At 50.8% G+C, this 17,692-nt stretch overlaps 1 protein-coding gene across 3 annotated transcripts in view; it reads left to right on the top strand.

Annotated features, from left to right (window-relative positions):
• Position 1: 1 nt before the first annotated feature.
• Positions 2-17,692, top strand: part of ABCA3 (ATP binding cassette subfamily A member 3) — a 44,767-nt gene continuing 27,076 nt past the window's right edge. The window contains exons 1-8 of one of the 3 annotated variants that reach the window (XM_060122364.1): positions 2-171; positions 9,121-9,191; positions 9,345-9,609; positions 10,505-10,632; positions 11,330-11,495; positions 14,104-14,363; positions 16,296-16,412; positions 16,690-16,810. In XM_060122364.1, the coding sequence (XP_059978347.1) occupies positions 9,138-9,191; positions 9,345-9,609; positions 10,505-10,632; positions 11,330-11,495; positions 14,104-14,363; positions 16,296-16,412; positions 16,690-16,810 (1,111 nt within the window). In that variant the 5' untranslated portion in view covers positions 2-171; positions 9,121-9,137. Of the gene's footprint in view, positions 172-9,120; positions 9,192-9,344; positions 9,610-10,504; positions 10,633-11,329; positions 11,496-14,103; positions 14,364-16,295; positions 16,413-16,689; positions 16,811-17,692 lie in introns of those variants that run through there. The other 2 variants (XM_060122362.1, XM_060122363.1) reach the window with 2 other exon arrangements.

The raw sequence follows: 17,692 nt of genomic DNA, 5'->3' as shown, positions 1-17,692 counted from the left end.
CCGGTCCTCTGCCAGTCGCGGGTCTCAGGCGCCCCCTCCCCGCCGTGGCGGCCTAGCAGTTGTCAGCAGCGGTCGCCGCCGCCGCGAGGCCAGAACAGAGCCGGGAGCCGAGGGAGGGGACCCCGCGAGAGGGCAGCGCCCCGGCCGCTGCCGCCCGGGCGCTAAGGGTCGGTGAGTGTCCCAGAACCCGCCGCTCGCGCGCGCTGGCTCCCAAGGCTCGAGATTCGGGGGCCGCTTCCCCGCCCGGGGCCCCCTCCCCACCGCGGGCTGCCGCCCTCCCCGGCCGGGCACCCGGCCCCTCCCGCGGCCCTGCCCGGCCCCCGCCCTGCCCGCGGTCTCCTCCGGCGGCGCAGCAGGTGCATCTCCCATCAGTGCAAGGCCGCCCTGACTCAGGCTTCCCCTCGGCGCGAGCCTCTGGGCGTGTCCTCATCCCCTCAGGCATTTCCCCAAAGCCGGCCCCCCCTTGGGGAAACGTTACCTTCCCGGAGCTAGAATCGTTGTGGAATCCTTTGTGCCGAGGCGAGGAGGGTGGACAGACATTTACCACGCTAAGACCCGCTGGCCTTCACCCGGCAGACAGTTTGAGCACTTGCCTGCTAAAGCCAGGCGGCATCACAGGCTGGGGAGCTGAGGCAGGCCCGCCAAGGATGCTGCTGGCTCATCTCTCGGTGCAGAGATTCCCAGTGTGGGTGGGAATGCATCCCCGTAACGGAGTCCGCCCTGCTCCCAAACCCGCCTTCTCATGAGCCTCAGAATGGGGGTCCAGTGGTCCACTGTTAGTGGTGGGAGTTGTGTGGGGGACAGAAGGAAAGGGACCTCCTGGTCTAGGCAGAAGGGCCTGCAACAGCCCTGGTGCCCATGGTCAGTCTGTACTTGGTATGAATTTGTGTTTGCATAGGTGTTGGCTCCTTCCTGAACTAGACTATAAGCTTCATGAGGGCAGGGACTATCTCCTAAATGAGTGCTTAGGACACATGCTTAGTGCATATTTGTCGCATGCATGAATGCCCCTCCTCACTTCCTTGGACGTTGCCTAATTAAAGCCTGTTACCTGATAGGGTTGTTTCTGTTTGCCCCTTTGCCTCCTGATCTGTGAGCTCCCTGAAGGCACAGATTGTCTCTTGTGGGGCTTGCACTTCTAGCACATAGCCAGCACCTGGCACATGAGAGGCACTGAAGGAACGCTTGCTGAAGAAGTGGATGACACCCTGTAGCAGTGTGGAAATCCAGGCAAGGCGCAAGTGGAAGAGTTATGCTCTTTTCTCCTGAGCAGCTATATCATTTGATTCAGAACATTTTGATGCTGCCTTTTGTAAATGTGAAAAGGTTAAGGATGTTTTCCTTTAGAAAGTTAACATCATTGGAAAAGTAAAAGAAAGGGAAAACAGGTAAAAATGGATGCCATGGGAATCCCCACACCTTTTTAACTTCTCAGAGGTTTGTTTGGTTTTTTTAATTGAACACTTGCTTACTATATTTGACAAACAGGATGACATCTTTCCTTCTTTAAGGTGATCTATCATCATTCTGTTGAAACAGCCTTTTGGAACAAGAGAGGGAGCTAAAGCTGTTGGTTTTTTTTTTTTTTCTGAGTTACTAGCTTTCCACAGTGCATATGCCAGGCAGTCCATGGGAACCTGTTTTAACTTAGTCTCAACTGGGAAAGCCCAGGTAAGACTCCCTAGTTGACAGTTTCTTTTCCAGCCCTGCTTCCTGAAACAGCAGTAGACTCCTCTGCTATTGAGTCTGTTACGGGGCGGGGAGCATTCTAGAACTCTGGGGAGAATGATGGGCAAGGCTCTGTGCACGATCGGGGACCTTAGGATGGAGCTAAAGAGATGATTTATTCACAAGTAACTGACCTAAGACAGAAAGAGATAAGTGCTACATGAGACATCCAGAAAAGCTGCCTCAAGTATGCAAAGGTGGAGGGATGGCTTTCGACAAGAGCAGAAGGTTTCAACCCTGACTGCATGTTAGAATCACCCGGGAAAGAGTCCCATGCCCAGGCCACAGCCCAGAATCTCCAGGGGTGGGCCTCCAGCATCAGTTTCTGTCTTAAATTATCCCAGAAGATTCCATTGTGAAGCCAAGACAAAGAACCCCTGAACCAGTCAGGGTTGTCGGTGGCGGCTTCACAGAGGAGCCAGACCTGGACTGGGAAATGATAGGAAGGATTTCAGAAAGTAGAGATGGGAATGGTGGGTGATACTCCAAGCCGACAAAACCACAGAAGGCCCACACACTCCCGGGAAAGTGTAAGGTGTGGCAGTCCCTGTCCTGGGAGACTTGGACAGTGCCTGTCGCTCCGACTGGCTGAGTCGTTCGCCACATTTGGAGAGATTTAGAGTCAACGGGCAGATAAGTGTGGTTGCAGGAGCTGAGTAATGAGCTTGCTGCCTTGCTTGTTGCAGAAGATCCATGGTTACCTCTCTCTGGGGATTCTCAATTGCCTCCTTACCTCCTTTCCTACACCTAGAGAGGCAGAAGGCTAGCAGGACGGGGAATGGGCCCGAGGCTGCAGCAGGGGTTAGGAGAGCAGGCAGTGGCACAGATTTTGTAGAACTCTCTCCTGATAGCCTCCTCTGGGCCACACCTTTGGCTCAAAAATATACCCCACCACTCCCTGCCAGGAGCTCCAGTGTAAACTCAGAGCCACATGATTCTGAGGAGCCCGCCGCCCTGACCCAGGACAGCACAGGTGGTGGCATTGAGTGTGAGACCTGTAAACTAGGTCTCCATCTGGGCCTCCCAATGCAAATGACCATGGCCTTGAACCTGGCCTCATGGGGCTCTTGGACAATGACTGCGGCTTGTGGCATTTGTTCCCACCTTAACCACACAAGGGTCATTTCTGTAAATAAGTTGTCCACAAGCTTTTTTCCTGTTCACTGCTATATGTAAAAGAATTTGAGCATGCACCACCATACGTTTTATTTATTTATTATAAAAGAAAGCCATATACTACTGTCTTGAATATCATGGACATAGAAACACATACAAATAAAGACCTATTAAGTGGATGAGAGGCGAAGTGAACACGATTAAATTTTTCAGTGTATCAATAGTACATAATCTATTATACAAATGTGTGCTGTTTTTAAAAGAAAGCCATGTGATCAAGTCTACATCCTATTTGTAAACTCGGTGAAACCTGAGTCCAGCATTTGAAGGTGTGGTTCTGAGTTCTGTTTATTTCAGTTCCTGGTTCTTGAGGGGTTCACAGGTAAGCACAGTGAACCTCAGGGAGGCATGCAGACTTGCTGTGCGTCTGGTACTTGTTTTTCAATCCCACCTGCCAGTCATTTGAGGGCTCTTGATGAATCTGGGCTGCTAAGTGTTCAGGGGCTATCAGGGGAGGTGAAAGTCCTGGTTCCCAAAGCTTTTGCTGTGCAGGTGTCAGTGTTCATGTGGATGGCGCACTTGCCACATCCTTGGCAATACAGTCACACACCTGTGGAAACATCGCCAAACGTCTGTTTTCATAAATGCTCTGTTCTTGGCACAGATTATTTTGAAAAGCTGTAACTCATGCATTGTCACCTTTTCCTGGAAGGGACAGATTTGAGTGCATTGGCTTAAAACCAGTAAGCTAGCTCACACGCTGCTGCGCTCATTTGTCATTGAATAAAAAAAGAAAAAGGTTTCCAGGTTTGACACTTCTCATGAAAGAAAATATGTATTTCCTCCTTAAGTTCTAAGTCACAAGATAACCAGGTATTCACAACTCCCCAGATCACTGCAAAGTATTGTAAAGCTTTAGCTATTTGAGTCTTTTTTTTTTTTAATTGACCACAACCATGATATCCCAAAGCATGTAAACTCCAACACACCTGAGAGACTTAAAGTAAACTAGCGGGCGAGGGCCAGTCATCACCCACGTGTCACAGAGCCCCTCCTCTGTCAGGATGCTGTGGCTGCTGACACACAGGCCAGCAAGAGTGCCAGGGTGCATTCATGTGTTAAATATTAGTAAAACCAATTTTTCCTCATTTTTAAAGTAGAATTTCTTGCTATTCCTTTACTCTAGCAGATTGTCTTGCTCATCCCACTTGAAGACCAATAGTGGGGTTCACTGGTGGGAACCACCCTCTATAAATGTGCCTGCTATTTTCAGCCTGTTTTTTACAGTGCTTATTGGTATTTGGACATTCACCTGCAGAATCCACTGAATTAGATATTTTCACAATTTAAAAGATCATGTACTGGGTAAAAGATTATAAGCAAAACAGAACACCCTCGAGCAGAATTACTGCACTTTTGGATCCCCTCCCCAGCCCCCATCCCACCCCTACCCCTGCTCCCTTCTTGGCACGGCATCCAAGGCCTTGGTCGGCTTCCCCTTCTGGCTCCGTCCCTGGTGCTCCTCCCCAGCCACTCAGAATTACTTGCTGTTCCCCCCACACACTCTTTCATTTCTTCATGATCCTATAATGCCCTCCCTACCTCAACTAACAAGAAACCCGAGACTGGTCTCCTTTGTCACCTGTTTCTGGGAGCCTTCCCAGAGCTCACCCTGTCTTACACATACACACAGAATCCTGATCTCCAGAATCTCATGATGCTTCATTTGGCTTCAGTTATAGTGATTACAGTACATGCAAGCATGTGCAGACTGTGAACTCCTTGGATTAAGAACACTGTGATTTTCATTTCCAGATCTTTAGTGCCTGGTATAAGTGCCTATCACACAGTAAGTACTTGGCAAATGTTAGTTGGATGAGTAGATGCTTTTTTGTTTTGTGTATCCTAAAAAACCACAGATTCTACCAGCAAACGTGAAGTACCTATCATGCCTTCTGCAGCGTGTACACACGTAGACTTAACACCGCTGACTGTTGTGGGCTCCCCGTGTGAGAAGGAAATGCTTTCCTAGCTGAAATGGGTCCTCACCCACCTCAGTCTTCAGGAAAAGTGCCGAGTCCCAGCGAGCACCACCAACAAGGGCATCTCTCTGTTCCACATGTGTGGTCAAGAGGGCAGAGCCCTGGTTGTCTGCTGTCTGTGTGACAGCAAGATGTCTGCCTTGACCTTACTGAGACCCCCTCCCTCCCAGCCATGACTTCCCCCAGGCCTGTGCTGACGGCTTCCGTGGAAGGAAAGGCACCGAGCTCGGGATACGACAGGACACGTGACATAACAGCATGTGCCTGGCCTCGGGGCTCCGTCCACTTCTGCTTGCTGGCCTTGAGGCCCACTCAGTAGTGATCTTTCCAGAAGCGTTACCACCATTCTGTTCTGTATATGCAGAAATAAAAGCTTCTTTTGCTTGGGCACATAGAAACTGGAGGACATATTCAAGCCCATAATGAAAAAAAAAACCCAAATCAGGAAGCAGAGCTGTCGGGACTCAACACGCAGTGGCAAGCACCCAGCACAGTGCTCCCAAACTAGGACAACCATTTCCCAAACCGGGACAGCCATTTTCAGAGGAATCCCGTGTGACATCAAGAGAGTTCTTAGGGACTTCCTTGCTAGTCCAGTGGTTAAGACTCCATGCTCCCAATGCAGGGGGCCCAGGTTCGATCCCTGGTCAGGGAGCTAGATCCCACATGCCACGACTAAGACCTGGTGTGGCCAAAAAAATAAATATTTTAAAAAAAAAGAGTTCTCAGAAGTTAGCAGCCCACAATAGGCACTCACTCTGGACCAGCTCCACTGCTCACCTGAAAACCAAACATTGAAATACTCAATGATTTGTGTAATGTTTAATATTTTAACGGTAAGCAAACACGCCTTTCCGTGGTAAAAAGAGCTTTCCCTTCCCTTCCCGGCTCTGTCCTGGGAGGAGTGAAGTGAGCCTTGGGAGAAGTCCTCAGACGTTCTTGTGGGGCTTTGCGAGCGGTTGCTTTGGAGTGGACCCGCCTGGGCTGGTTCTGGATCGCAACCCCCGCCACTTCTGAGGGACTCTGAGTGCCGCGGTCTTAAGTGTTTTGAGGAACTTTAACTTCCTTTCCTCGTGTACATTTGCTGTCGCAACCAGAAAGCTTCCCAGATTTTGTAATTCTGGGAATCTCCTCCTTTAAATTCCTTTTCTGCTCAAACTGAACAGACACGAGTATGGCATTTAGTGAGACTTCAGATAGAGCATGGCAGGCACAGAGCAAAGAGCTGGGTGCCTTGGGGAGACAGAAACACGTATGATGTCTGTTAAGGCGGTGGGGCTCAAGGGATATTTTTTCTTTTTGATTTCTAATGTTAGGTTCTGGGAGAAATACATAAAGACTTTATAAAGATGTTTGCTGCTTTTAGGATACACAGACTGTAGGGGTGCAGTGGTTAAAAACACAAACTAGGAAGCTCAGATCCTGGGTGTGTGCCTTGCTTCCTGTGTGATCCTGGGTCAGGCACTTCCTCCTAGTTTCTTAGTTTTGAAAGGGTGATGGTACCAGAAGTTAGGGCTGGATTAGGAGGCTCTATAAATATAAAAGTATATAAAATAAAAGCTTCTTACAGTTTATTGTACCAGGAGAGAACAAAAGCCACCCCAGAGTTCTCTGATTCCCGAAATCCATTTTTCTTTGATATTGGACTTGGCTTTGCTTAAGTAACATGCTTGCAGTGTATTTTGCACTTCGATTTCCTACCTCGGTGAGAGGCGTTTTATGATTTTTTTTTTTTTTTTTGCGGTACGCGGGCCTCACACTGTTGTGGCCTCTCCCGTTGTGGAGCACAGGCTTTGGACGCGCAGGCTCAGCGGCCATGGCTCACGGGCCCAGCCGTTCCCCGGCACGTGGGATCTTCCCGGACCGGGGCACGAACCCGTGTCCCCTGCATCGGCAGGCGGACTCTTAACCACTGCGCCACCAGGGAAGCCCTATGATTATTTTTTAAATTATGCTCTGGCACCCTCCATTTGCCCAAAGGTGGCCGGAGCGTCATGCCAACGAGCCCCAGGCCCTTCCTGATATCCTGTGAGGCGTCAGTGCTCCCGAGCTCCAAGGTCAGCCCACCGCACTCCAGAGGCCTACCGGCCCCACCCCAGAGCCCTCTGTGCAGGGCCGCTTTCTCCCAGCCAGACCTCCCATAGCCCCAGAGGAAAGCCTCAGCCAGAAGCCTCTGTCAGGACTCAGGTCAGTTCCCCGGTGTTGCTGTCTGGTGTTGTCCTAGTGGGAAGGCGGACGGTCTGTCTCCCTGCCCTGCCCACCCCTCTGGGCCTAGAGAGGTGGGATTAAGCGTGGGGACGTGTCCTTTCTTGACCAGACTTTTCCGGAAAAGGAAGTCATCGACTTCTCTGACCAGAAGACTTCTTTGAACTGTGACCTTTTCACATTCCCCTCTTGGTAGAGAAAGAACCTTCATCTCTGCCAAGACAGGCACCCATCAGCCTGCTGTGGGGATGATCAGCTCCGTTGGAGGCACTGCTTTCCCCTCTTAGCCTAAACCACTTCTTGAAACTGTTCATAGGCCGTAGGCCTTCGTGGGTAACATTACACTACTGCTCTTTTATTAACTGTCTACGACTGATTTTAAGACAGGTTTTTCCACCTTATTAATTTTAAAAGAATTTGGATAATTTATTAAGTTGCCACTTAATAGCCCTTCATTACTATTTTAGCTTTAATCTCTCCATATTTTAACCATATGGTTAAATAAAAGCCATATTTTAAGTTAATTTGTGAATAACTTCTTGCAGTTGTGTTTTCTACTAATATTTATTGAGTGCCCTTTAAAGCTTAAATTTTGAGGAACTACTTTTAGGCAGATACGGACAGCTACATCTTTTTTTTAAAAGCGAGAGTTTAATTTAAAAATGAGCTTTAATGGAAATGATTTTTCAGCTAACTGAAGTCAAAAGCAAAACTGGCTGTTTCAAAAAAAAAAAACAATCTCTCGCTCCATGCGCACTGGGCCTCGAGATGGGTTCTTTGGGCCATAGTGTTAGAGCAGGTTAACTAATGAAGGATTTACCAGCCATTTGTCCGTGCCGTCCTGACGCGCCTAATGGATGGTGTTGGGTTAGTATCGACCTGAGTGTGGAGCCGGCTCACTGCACTCAGGACTCTTCCCTGTGAGTCACAGATGCTTCTCCCCACCTGAAGGACCGTGAGCTGTGGAGGGCCCCTCTCCGCTCCATCTGCATACTTGGCGCAGACGGTGACCAGGAGCTCTCCAGGGCCTCCCCTCCTCTGCCGCCCTCGCTGCCCACCTCAGGTCCAGCCTCGGCATTCATGCCCGCAGCTTACAGAACTAGGTGCTTCTAGTCATGAGCGTCCTGGGGTCTTCCTGAGCTAACTCCAACTCCCTCCTTCTCTAGAGGTTAGTGTGGCTCCGTGTCTCTGCTTCTCACACTGCAGTCTCATGACATAGATTTCCCTAAATTGAGGAAGACCTTTATAAAGCTCTGTTCTTGTTTCTGCTGTCACTGTGTTTGATAATTAGTCTCAGCAGATTTTCCCAGCCATACGTGCCAGATTTAAATATAACATTCATACCTGACATAGAGTAGATTTTCTCTGGAGGAAAATGACCAGTGTCGTGTGGAGGCTCACAGACCACTGCTCACAGTTAAAGCAGGAAAAACTGGTTCTTAGGGTTCAAGGTGGGAGAGTACATGCCATCCTGCCGCCCACGCGTCCGCCTCGCCTGCTGTGTCTGCCCCTGGGTTAAGGCCACTGAGGGCCCTCACCCCAGGCTCCTCCCCTGCTCCCCCACAGCCCTCTCCAGGTCTTAGAAATCAGCCCGCAGCCAGGATACTGGGCTGAGTTTCCTTTTACTGTTCTGTGATGGTGGAGAATAAAGCAGTCAGGGAGGGGAATTCCATCAGCCTGAGTTTTTGCTAAGAAATAGCACATTCATACGAACCACAGAGAACATCTGAATAGCATTCATCGAATGATTGCCATTCCATTGGCCACGTTGCATCTACCAGCCCTGCCGTTCATCTCCTGTTTCCAGAAGAAACAAAGTCAGCTTCCTAAAAGGGCGTGTGTTCCTTGAACAGAGTAGAACTGGCCTCTCCCTCTGGGGAGCTGTTCTGAGTTAGGCTGGGACAAAAGAAGGTGAGGAGAAGTGGAGGGTCTGTGTCTCAGGACTGACTCTCCCCCACTCTCCCTGCCTTCCCCAAACACAATTCGCAAACCTGAACCAACACCCTTTTTGTCTTTGGTCCACAACTAGCGGCCCTTCTGGCAAGGATGGCGGTGCTCAGGCAGCTGGCGCTCCTGCTCTGGAAGAACTACACTTTGCAGGTGGGTCCGGCCCTGGGGGCATGCTGCAGGGGGAAGGGCGAGAGGGGCCTGGCAGAGGGGGTGTCAGCAAGAGGGGGCATCAGTGGGAGGGGCTCCAGGAGCCCCTCGCCTCCACCTCGCACTCCTCAGCCCTCGGTTTCCATTGCTCTTTAGAAGCGGAAGGTCCTGGTGACCATCTTGGAGCTCTTCCTGCCCTTGCTGTTTTCTGGGATCCTGATTTGGCTTCGCCTGAAGATCCAGTCAGAGAACGTGCCCAATGCCACCCTCTACCCCGGCCAGTCCATCCGAGAGCTGCCACTGTTCTTCAGCTTCCCGCCACCGGGAGCCGCCTGGGAGCTCGCCTACATCCCATCCCAGAGTGACGCCGTGAGGACCGTTGTGGAGACAGTGAGGAGGATGCTGGTGATCAACATGAGAGGTGAGTTGTCGGGGACTCAGTAGTGCTGCGGGACTTGGGCTTTGGGGCAGGGACTGGCCAGGCGGGGAGCCGGGCAGCAGGCAATGCAGTCTGCCCTGTAGTGGCCGCACGGCCCGCAAATCCCTGTGTCATGTCTCATTGCAACAGGGACCAGGGTTATGACGGCTGTGGGAAGCAGTGTGTGTGACAGTTTACAGCCCCTGGCTATTCAGAGTGGGGATGGCGTCCACATACCCCACAAAGCTGTTTAATTATGAGGGCAAGGCCCCGGTGCCAGGAATCTCTTCTGGGATATGGTTTTGGGAGGACAGCTCTGATAAAGGTCATCAAGAAGCCTGCTGAGGGCCATTCCCAGGAAATGTGCCAGTCACCCTCGCTAGGTCTTTGCTTTCAGAATAGAAAGTATTATCCCTTTTCCTCTCCCTCTTGATTTTGGCACTGTGGCCTGTTTAATTCAGTGTAGCAAACACTTAGGGGAAGATCCCTGGTCCCTCACTATGTGATTATAGTCAAACCCTTTATGTGAAATGGGGTCTGGGTGAGAGAGGTCGTTGAACAGACTATACATTAGTGTCCACTTGAATTTTTAAAGCCCACCATTATGGTTATGAGAGAAACTGATGCTGGCTGCAGAGCTCAGGGCAGGGCAGCTGCCCACATGGAGGGGCCCTGCTCCAGCTCTCAGCTTCTAGATGCCCAGGGCCGGCTTCGATGGTGAGGTTCTGCCAGTCTTCACCGTAGCCCGTCTCTGCCCAAAACAAAAGCCTCCTCGAGTCTTAGGAAAGGTTTACAAAGCCCTAGAGAAACTTGTAAGCTTTAGTCCTTTATCTGAAGGTCCAGCTTTCTCAAGCAGAGTGGACGATTGGGCAACTCTGGGCCCCCCTCCTCCCCACAGCTCGCGGCTTCCCCTCCGAAAAGGACTTTGAGGACTACGTCAGGTACGACAACCGCTCTGCCAACGTGCTGGCCGCCGTGGTGTTCGAGCATGCCTTCAACCACAGCAGGGATCCCCTGCCACTGGCGGTGAGGACCCCAGCCCCACGGAGCCAAGCTTCCTCCCCCAGGAGCCAGAGACGCTCTGCCTGCCTGGGAGCAAATGCGACTTTCCCCTTGGGTCCAGAATCACCTCTCAGCCCACTGAGGGGCCCTGATGGAGTTTGACCCATCAGGCCAGAGCGGTTTAGAAACCTCACGTGTCTGAAGAAAGTGGCCTTAGACCATTGCTGTGGCCCCTCTTTGTCCTCTCGTTTTGTGAAAGGCATTACAGGTCTCCTTTGACAGAGTCAAACAGGACAAGTAGGAAAGTAGCAGATACTCGGGACATAGCGCCATATGGCATTAGAATTTCTGTTACATATTTAAACAAACAAACAAAAAGAAAGGTTTTTTGGTTGCCCCAGTGGCAATAAGACTGGGAAACCGTCAGGTCCCTCAGCATCACGCTGGTGGCCCTGCACTGGTTAGCAGTGACGAGTCATGCATGGAGTTCCCATTGGTAATGGCAGAAGAGGGTGGTGAAGAGCACTGCAGAGGTGCCCCTGGGCTCTCTGTGCCCTGGCAGGACCGCTCACTCTGACCTCCTGAGATCCAGACACTGGCGGGGGCTGGGGCAGTGGTGAGGTCACGGTAATGAGGGTCCCCCAGCCCTCCCACTGGATGCAGACATTTGCTCCTCTGGCTGGATCCCTTAGAGCACTTGGTTTTCTCTTTGTTTCCGTAGGTGAAATATCACTTACGGTTCAGTTACACGCGAAGAAATTACATGTGGACCCAGACAGGCTCCTTTTTCCTGAGAGAGACAGAAGGCTGGCACACCACTTCCCTTTTTCCACTCTTCCCCAGCCCAGGACCAAGGGAACCCACATCCCCTGATGGCGGAGAACCTGGTGAGGAACACTTTTAGGGGGTCTCCTTCCCTCCCCCGGGGTGCTGGCTCATGATCATCACGTCGGGGGAACCCATCTTGCATTTCTCTGGAGGAAGATTTTTTATGATTATTTGACCTTCTTCTTTGTAGGAGAAGGAAGAAAACATCCAGTAAAACTGGCTTCTGAAAAGCAAAATAATCTTTGAAAACAGCAAAGGCTGTCTCCCTATTTCCCAGCAAACGTGCTGTTGAATGAAACATTTATATTTCAGTTTTTAAGGAGCTTCAGTTTGCATTGGGTCTTTTGGGCTTGGTTTTCCATTTCCCTTCTCTCCTTGCCCCTCTCTCTGTACAGTTGTATAGGCATTGTACGCTCTGTTGTCCTTGTGTAATTGTCCGTGGTTTCATTGAGTCAGTGGAATGTTTGCAGAAGTCGGATCTCAGCTCACTGTATTGCCAGAGGGTGTGGCGGTCTGTTCGCTGTTACTCTGGAAGGTAGTTGGCTTGTTTGTCTTCTCTGACCAAGGTTCCATCTTAGAACCAAGTAACTGGGGCCCAGGACTAGACTATGCCCTCAAGCTGAGGCCCAGCTACAGGCTCCAGGAGGCATCCTGGGTGTTGCAAAGAACACAGAATTAATTCCCAGGTCTGCAAGAGGCAGAACTTGTTAGAGATTTTGATGAAAAGACCCAGGAATGCCCTAAATAGAGCACCAGGAAGGCAGGAGGCAGCCAGCATTTAGATTTATTTCTGGTGCCAGGACCCTATCACCAGGCTAATGTTCCAGGAAAAGATTTTAAATCCAAAAGAGGAGCTAAGACGACGAGCAAGGCAAGGTGAAGTGTGCAAGGCCCCAGAATGAAGCCCTGGACAGGTCACCAACTGGAGAGGAGGAGAAGCCACATCAGCTGCCACGCCCACTGCCTGTGGCCAGCAGCAGGAGACACTGGCTGTGTGACCTGGGGCGGGGCTGTCCGTCCTGTTTGTGGGGACAATTTCCTAAGCTTGGAAGCGATAGAGGCAAAAGTTCTCCAAGGAAAAGACTGACAGATTTCACTACGTACAAACTTGAAATTTGCTAAAAGAGAAAAAGACATAACACCAATTTTGAAAGCAAATAAGAGATTGGGGAAAACATTCCAGCAGATGACAAAGGGTAAATACCTTCTGTTTTATAAATGATTCCTTAGTCCAAATCAGTTTAAAAAAAACACAAAGACCCCAAGAGATGTGGAAAGGATGTGAACCTGGCACACAGCAGGCCCTCCAAGAATTAGGCCAGTGTTCCCCCCAAGCCCACCCCCGAATGTCCATACCTTAGACCCCTGATAAAAATTGAGCCCCTGGAATAGTCTGAAAGAAGGAGAAAATGCAGAGGCACAAAAGATGTTCCCCACAGCATTGTTTATGATCATAAAAACTTCAGTAGTGGGACATGATTGATCACAGAGGGTGGCTTTGCCTCAGTGCTGAGCAGCTGCAGAGGTTGTGGTGGTGAAGACCCCATGGCAGCATGCAGAACCTCATGGAAGAACAACTAGGGAGCAGGAGGCCGGCAGGACGTTTCCTGGGGGAGGCGTTGTGACGTGAGAAAGACACTGGCTTTGAAGCTAAGAGACCGGGGTCCCGTCTCAGCTTTGTCCCCTCCCCCTTTGTGTGGCTCAACGCCCTGGGCCTCAGTGGCCCCGTTTGTCCAATGAAGATGTCGTTCACTACTCTGCAGGGTCACAGTGAAGATGAGAACTAAACCCCCACCCAGCACAACGAGCGGTAAGATTTCACTGAGCACCTGCTATTTCTGCAGCCATATAAAACTACTTACTCAAGGGAGGTGGTAGAAGTGCACAGATGTGGTGACCTCGTGCTGGGGGTGGGGTGGGCATAAAATTGCTTTTCTTTTTTCTAGAAGCTTGAACTCAGGCAGCTGACAGTTCTGTGTTGGAGGATGTTAGGTGTTCTAAATGTCACTGTTTTAGGAATGAGGGTGCCCACGCCACCCAGACCTGCACCCCATGTCCCCTCTCTGTCCCCTGGGCTCAGACATCAGGAATCCAGGCTGCCTTTCTCTCTCCTGAGGCTATGCCCCACTCCTTCCATAGGCTCAGCCTCTCACAAGCCTCACTGTGGACTGGAATATCGTATCCCCCTGGCCCTTATCACTTTAAAAATGTGGGGAGTCAGAAAGGGCCAGCAGGGAGGGACCACAAAGCACACAAAGGTCGTGTAGTGGTGGCCTTTGGTCTGTGGTTCCTGCCTCCCTTTGAGATGGTAACTTAAGGGTGGATGGAATGAAAGTTGCTGATCAGCTGGTCTCAAGGGAACAAGACTTGTCGATTATCCCAGTAGGTCCTTAAAAGTGGGCAAGGGAGGCAGAAGAGAGAGTCAGAGAAAGATGTGATGACACGGAAGCCAGTCAGAGAGATGTTGCCTGGATGGTTTGGAAGGTGGAAGGAGGGGCCTCGAGCCAAAGAGCGAGGGTGGCCCCTGCAAACTGGAGGCCTGCAGGAAACCCCAGGCCACTTCACCAGCTCAGTGCCCTCAGCGCTCTGAGCACCAGCACCCAGGACCTGGCTTCTCCCACATGTATCGACCCCACATGCCGGAACGTCCTCTGCTCCTGCACTCAGGGTATATCCGTGAGGGCTTCCTGGCCGTGCAGCATGCCGTGGACAGGGCTGTCATGCAGTACCACGCCAACGCCTCCACGCACCAGCTGTTTGAGAAGCTCACCGTGATCGCCAAGAGGTTCCCTTACCCGCCTTTTATCTCGGACCCCTTCCTCGTCGCCATCCAGTACCAGCTTCCCCTGCTGCTCATGCTGAGCTTCACTTACACCTCACTCAGCATCATCCGGGCTGTCGTGCAAGAGAAAGAGAGGAAACTGAAGGTAACCCTGTTTGCGTTTGGCTTTGAGAGATCCTGAGTCCGGGCACAGTGTGGCCATGGGCTGTCGTGTCCTGAGTCCTGTCATCAGGTGGGGGCAGCTCCTGGGCACTGGGGGCACCAGGGCAGCTGGGCGTGGGGCTAGTGCCCACATGGCTCAGCCCATCTCAGGCTTCTTTGAAATCAAGCCTGTTCTGTCCAGATTTTTAAAACCCTGATAAAGCGCTGTAGTTCATGTGCTGTATGTTAAGGACTGAACATTGAAAAGACAGTGTTTTGGATACATTAGGTAAAGTAAAATACATTGTTGAAACTAATTTCATTTGTTCCTTTAAACTCTTTTGGCTGCATTGGGTGGGTCTTTGTTGCTGTGCGCGGGCTTTCTCTAGTTGTGGTGAGCAGGGGCTACTCTTCGTTGTGGTGCGTGGGCTTCTCTTTGCAGTAGCTTCTCTTATTGCGGAGCATGGGCTCTAGGCATGTGGGCTTCAGTAGTTGTGGCTTGCAGGCTCAGTAGTTGTGGCTCGCGGGCTGTAGAGCACAGGCTCAGTAGCTGTGGCGCACAGGCTTAGTTGTTCCGTGGCATGTGGTATCTTCCCAGACCAGGGCTCGAACCCGTGTCCCCTGCATTGGCAGGCGGATTCTTAACCACTGTGCCACCAGGGTAGTCCCTAAACTTTTTTTTTTTGGCCACGCCACACGACTTGCAGGATCTTCGCTCCCCGACCAGGGATGGAACTCGCGCCCTCGGCAGTGAAAGCGCGGAATCCTAACCACTGGACCGCCAGGGAAGTCCCCCTTTAAATTTTTTTGATGTGGCTACTGAAATTCTGAATTACGTATGCGGGTTGAATTCTGTTTCTGTTGAAACAGTAGGTCAACACAAGACAAATGTTCACATACATGGAGAGCAGGAAGCGAACTTTGCATGTGATCAAGGACAGCTGTGGTGCCCAGCTGTCAGGCAGTGTCGTGGGGGATGGAGAAGTGTGTGGAAGTGTGTGAGGTGTGCTCCACAGGCATCTCACTGACATAACCATGTACATCTGGATGAATAGTGTCCTCTGTAAGCTCTCACCTCTGACGCTGCCAGAATTACCCAGAATTTATGTGAAGTTCTTCCTTTGGCAATGTCTGCAGTGCCAGTGGAAGGACGTTTAGAGTATTCTCAGTGGTGCCAACTCTGTGATTATTGGAGATTTTTTTTTTTTTTTTGCCACACCGTGTGGCATGTGGCATCTTACTAGTTCCCCGACGAGGGATTGAACCCGTGCCCCTTACATTGGAAGCTCGAAGTCTTAACCACTGGACCACCAGGGAAGTCCCTGTTGGCGCTTTTAAATTGTTGTAAATGAGGGGCTGGGAGAACTAATGAGGTGGGTCCTGTCCACTTCGGTGCCTAAATAACTTTAATAAAATGGTGCGACACTGAGGTGGTTAGCAGTGGACAAGGAAATGGTTCAGGAAAAAATGTTTGTGCGTGCACGCGCCTCCAGGTACATAGATGAAAACAGTGTGGCGGGATGTTGAATGATCACTGAGCCCAAGTGGTATGTGAGTGGCCACCGTTCCAATCTTCCTATTTTTCTGGTGGTTTGAAATTGTCCATGAGAAGAAGTTGGAAAATCAGCCTACCTTAGTGCCTGGTACACAAGAGACACTTAATCAGCCCTGGTCCCCTCCCCCAGACCAGTGTTGTCCATGGTAACAGACAGGCCTGGGTCTGCTGTCCTCTACGGCCCCACTGGGCACTTGTGCCTGGCGCGGCTGAGGAGCTGGCTTTTTAATCTTAAGTAATTTCAGCCAAAATAGCTACGTGTGGCCTCAGGCCGCTGTATTGGATGGTGCAGGTTTAGTGTGAGGGAGGCTCCTGGGGTCTGGTGTGGCAGGGGTGGCAGGCGGTGGGGCGTGTGGAGCAGCACATGTGCCCCTCCCCCAGGAATACATGCGCATGATGGGGCTCAGCAGCTGGCTGCACTGGACCGCATGGTTCCTCCTGTTCTTCATCTTCCTCCTCGTCACCGTCTCCTTCATGACCCTGCTCTTCTGCATCAAGGTGAGTGTGGCTTCAGAAGGGGGTCTCACATGAAAAGCAAGGCGTTGGAGTTGGTGGGAGGGCCAGAGACAGCTGTGGCACCACCAGGGAGACCCCAAGACTCCGCATTTACGGCTTTGGTTGGGGAGTCTGCCCTTTTGGTAGAGAGGACTGGTGTAGCCCTTCTCCCACCCTTACCAGCTCCATTTGGGGCTGGGAAAGTTTGAGACTCTTCCTGGTTTTGTCTCCCCTACCCTGCCCCGACCTGCCCCCACCTGCCAACGGGATGGCTGCACAGGTGAAGAAGAATGTGGCAGTGCTCGCGCACAGTGACCCCTCGCTGGTGCTAGTCTTTCTGGCCTGCTTTGCTATCTCCTCCATCTCCTTCAGCTTCATGGTCAGCACTTTCTTCAGCAAAGGTGAGTTGTCCTGCCCCTGAGAGTGGAGGTCTGTGGGTGATGCACAGCTCAGAAGACCGGCAGTTTCTCTTGGGATGAGTAAGGTCAAGGGGTCCAAGGGCACCTGAGCAGAAATAACCCGGAGACTGAGGTTTTCTTTACTCTGTGCCTTCCTTTGGATTCAGTTTTTTGGGTGTCAGAGTACATCCCTGAACAGTCCTTTCAGTGAAGCTCAGCGAGTGGTTAATTCTCATTGACTTTGTGTATCTGAAGATGTCTCTGTTTTGCCCTCACTCCTGAATACTGTCTTAGCTGCGTATAAAATTCTCCTTGGCGCTTTGATAACATTACCTTATTGCCACCGGATTTCCATTATTGCTGGGAAGAAGTCAGCTGACAGTCTAGGTCTGATTTTTCTGTATGGATGTTTGGATCTGAGGACTCAAGTCTTTTCAGTTCTGCATTTCCGTTTGTCATCAATCAGACTTTGCTCCCTGTTAATCCCCCTTCTCTTCTATTAGACCTAAGTTGAAGCCTCTCAGTCTGTCCTTCATGTCTCGTAACTTTTTTTTTATTAATGTGGTAAAATACATATGACATAAATTTACCACCTTAACCATTTAAGTGTAAAGTTCAGTGACATTAAGTACATTCACATTGTCATGCAACTGTCACCAACATCCATCCCCAGAAATCTTTTCATCTTGCAAAACTGAATCTCTGCCCCCGTTAAACACTAACTCCCTACCCCGTTCCCACAACCCTGGAAACCACCATTACACTTTCTGTCTCTATGAATTTGACTACTCGGGACCTCGCGTAAGTGGAAATCATGGAGCGTTTGTCTTTCTGTGACTGGCTTACTTCATTTAGCATAATGTCTTCAAGGTTTATCCCTGTTGC

Source organism: Lagenorhynchus albirostris, chromosome 15 (assembly GCF_949774975.1).
Source record: "Lagenorhynchus albirostris chromosome 15, mLagAlb1.1, whole genome shotgun sequence".
Classification (NCBI taxonomy): domain Eukaryota; kingdom Metazoa; phylum Chordata; class Mammalia; order Artiodactyla; family Delphinidae; genus Lagenorhynchus; species Lagenorhynchus albirostris.
Note: the sequence above shows the minus strand (reverse complement) of the source record. Positions and strands in the feature narration are given on the sequence as shown.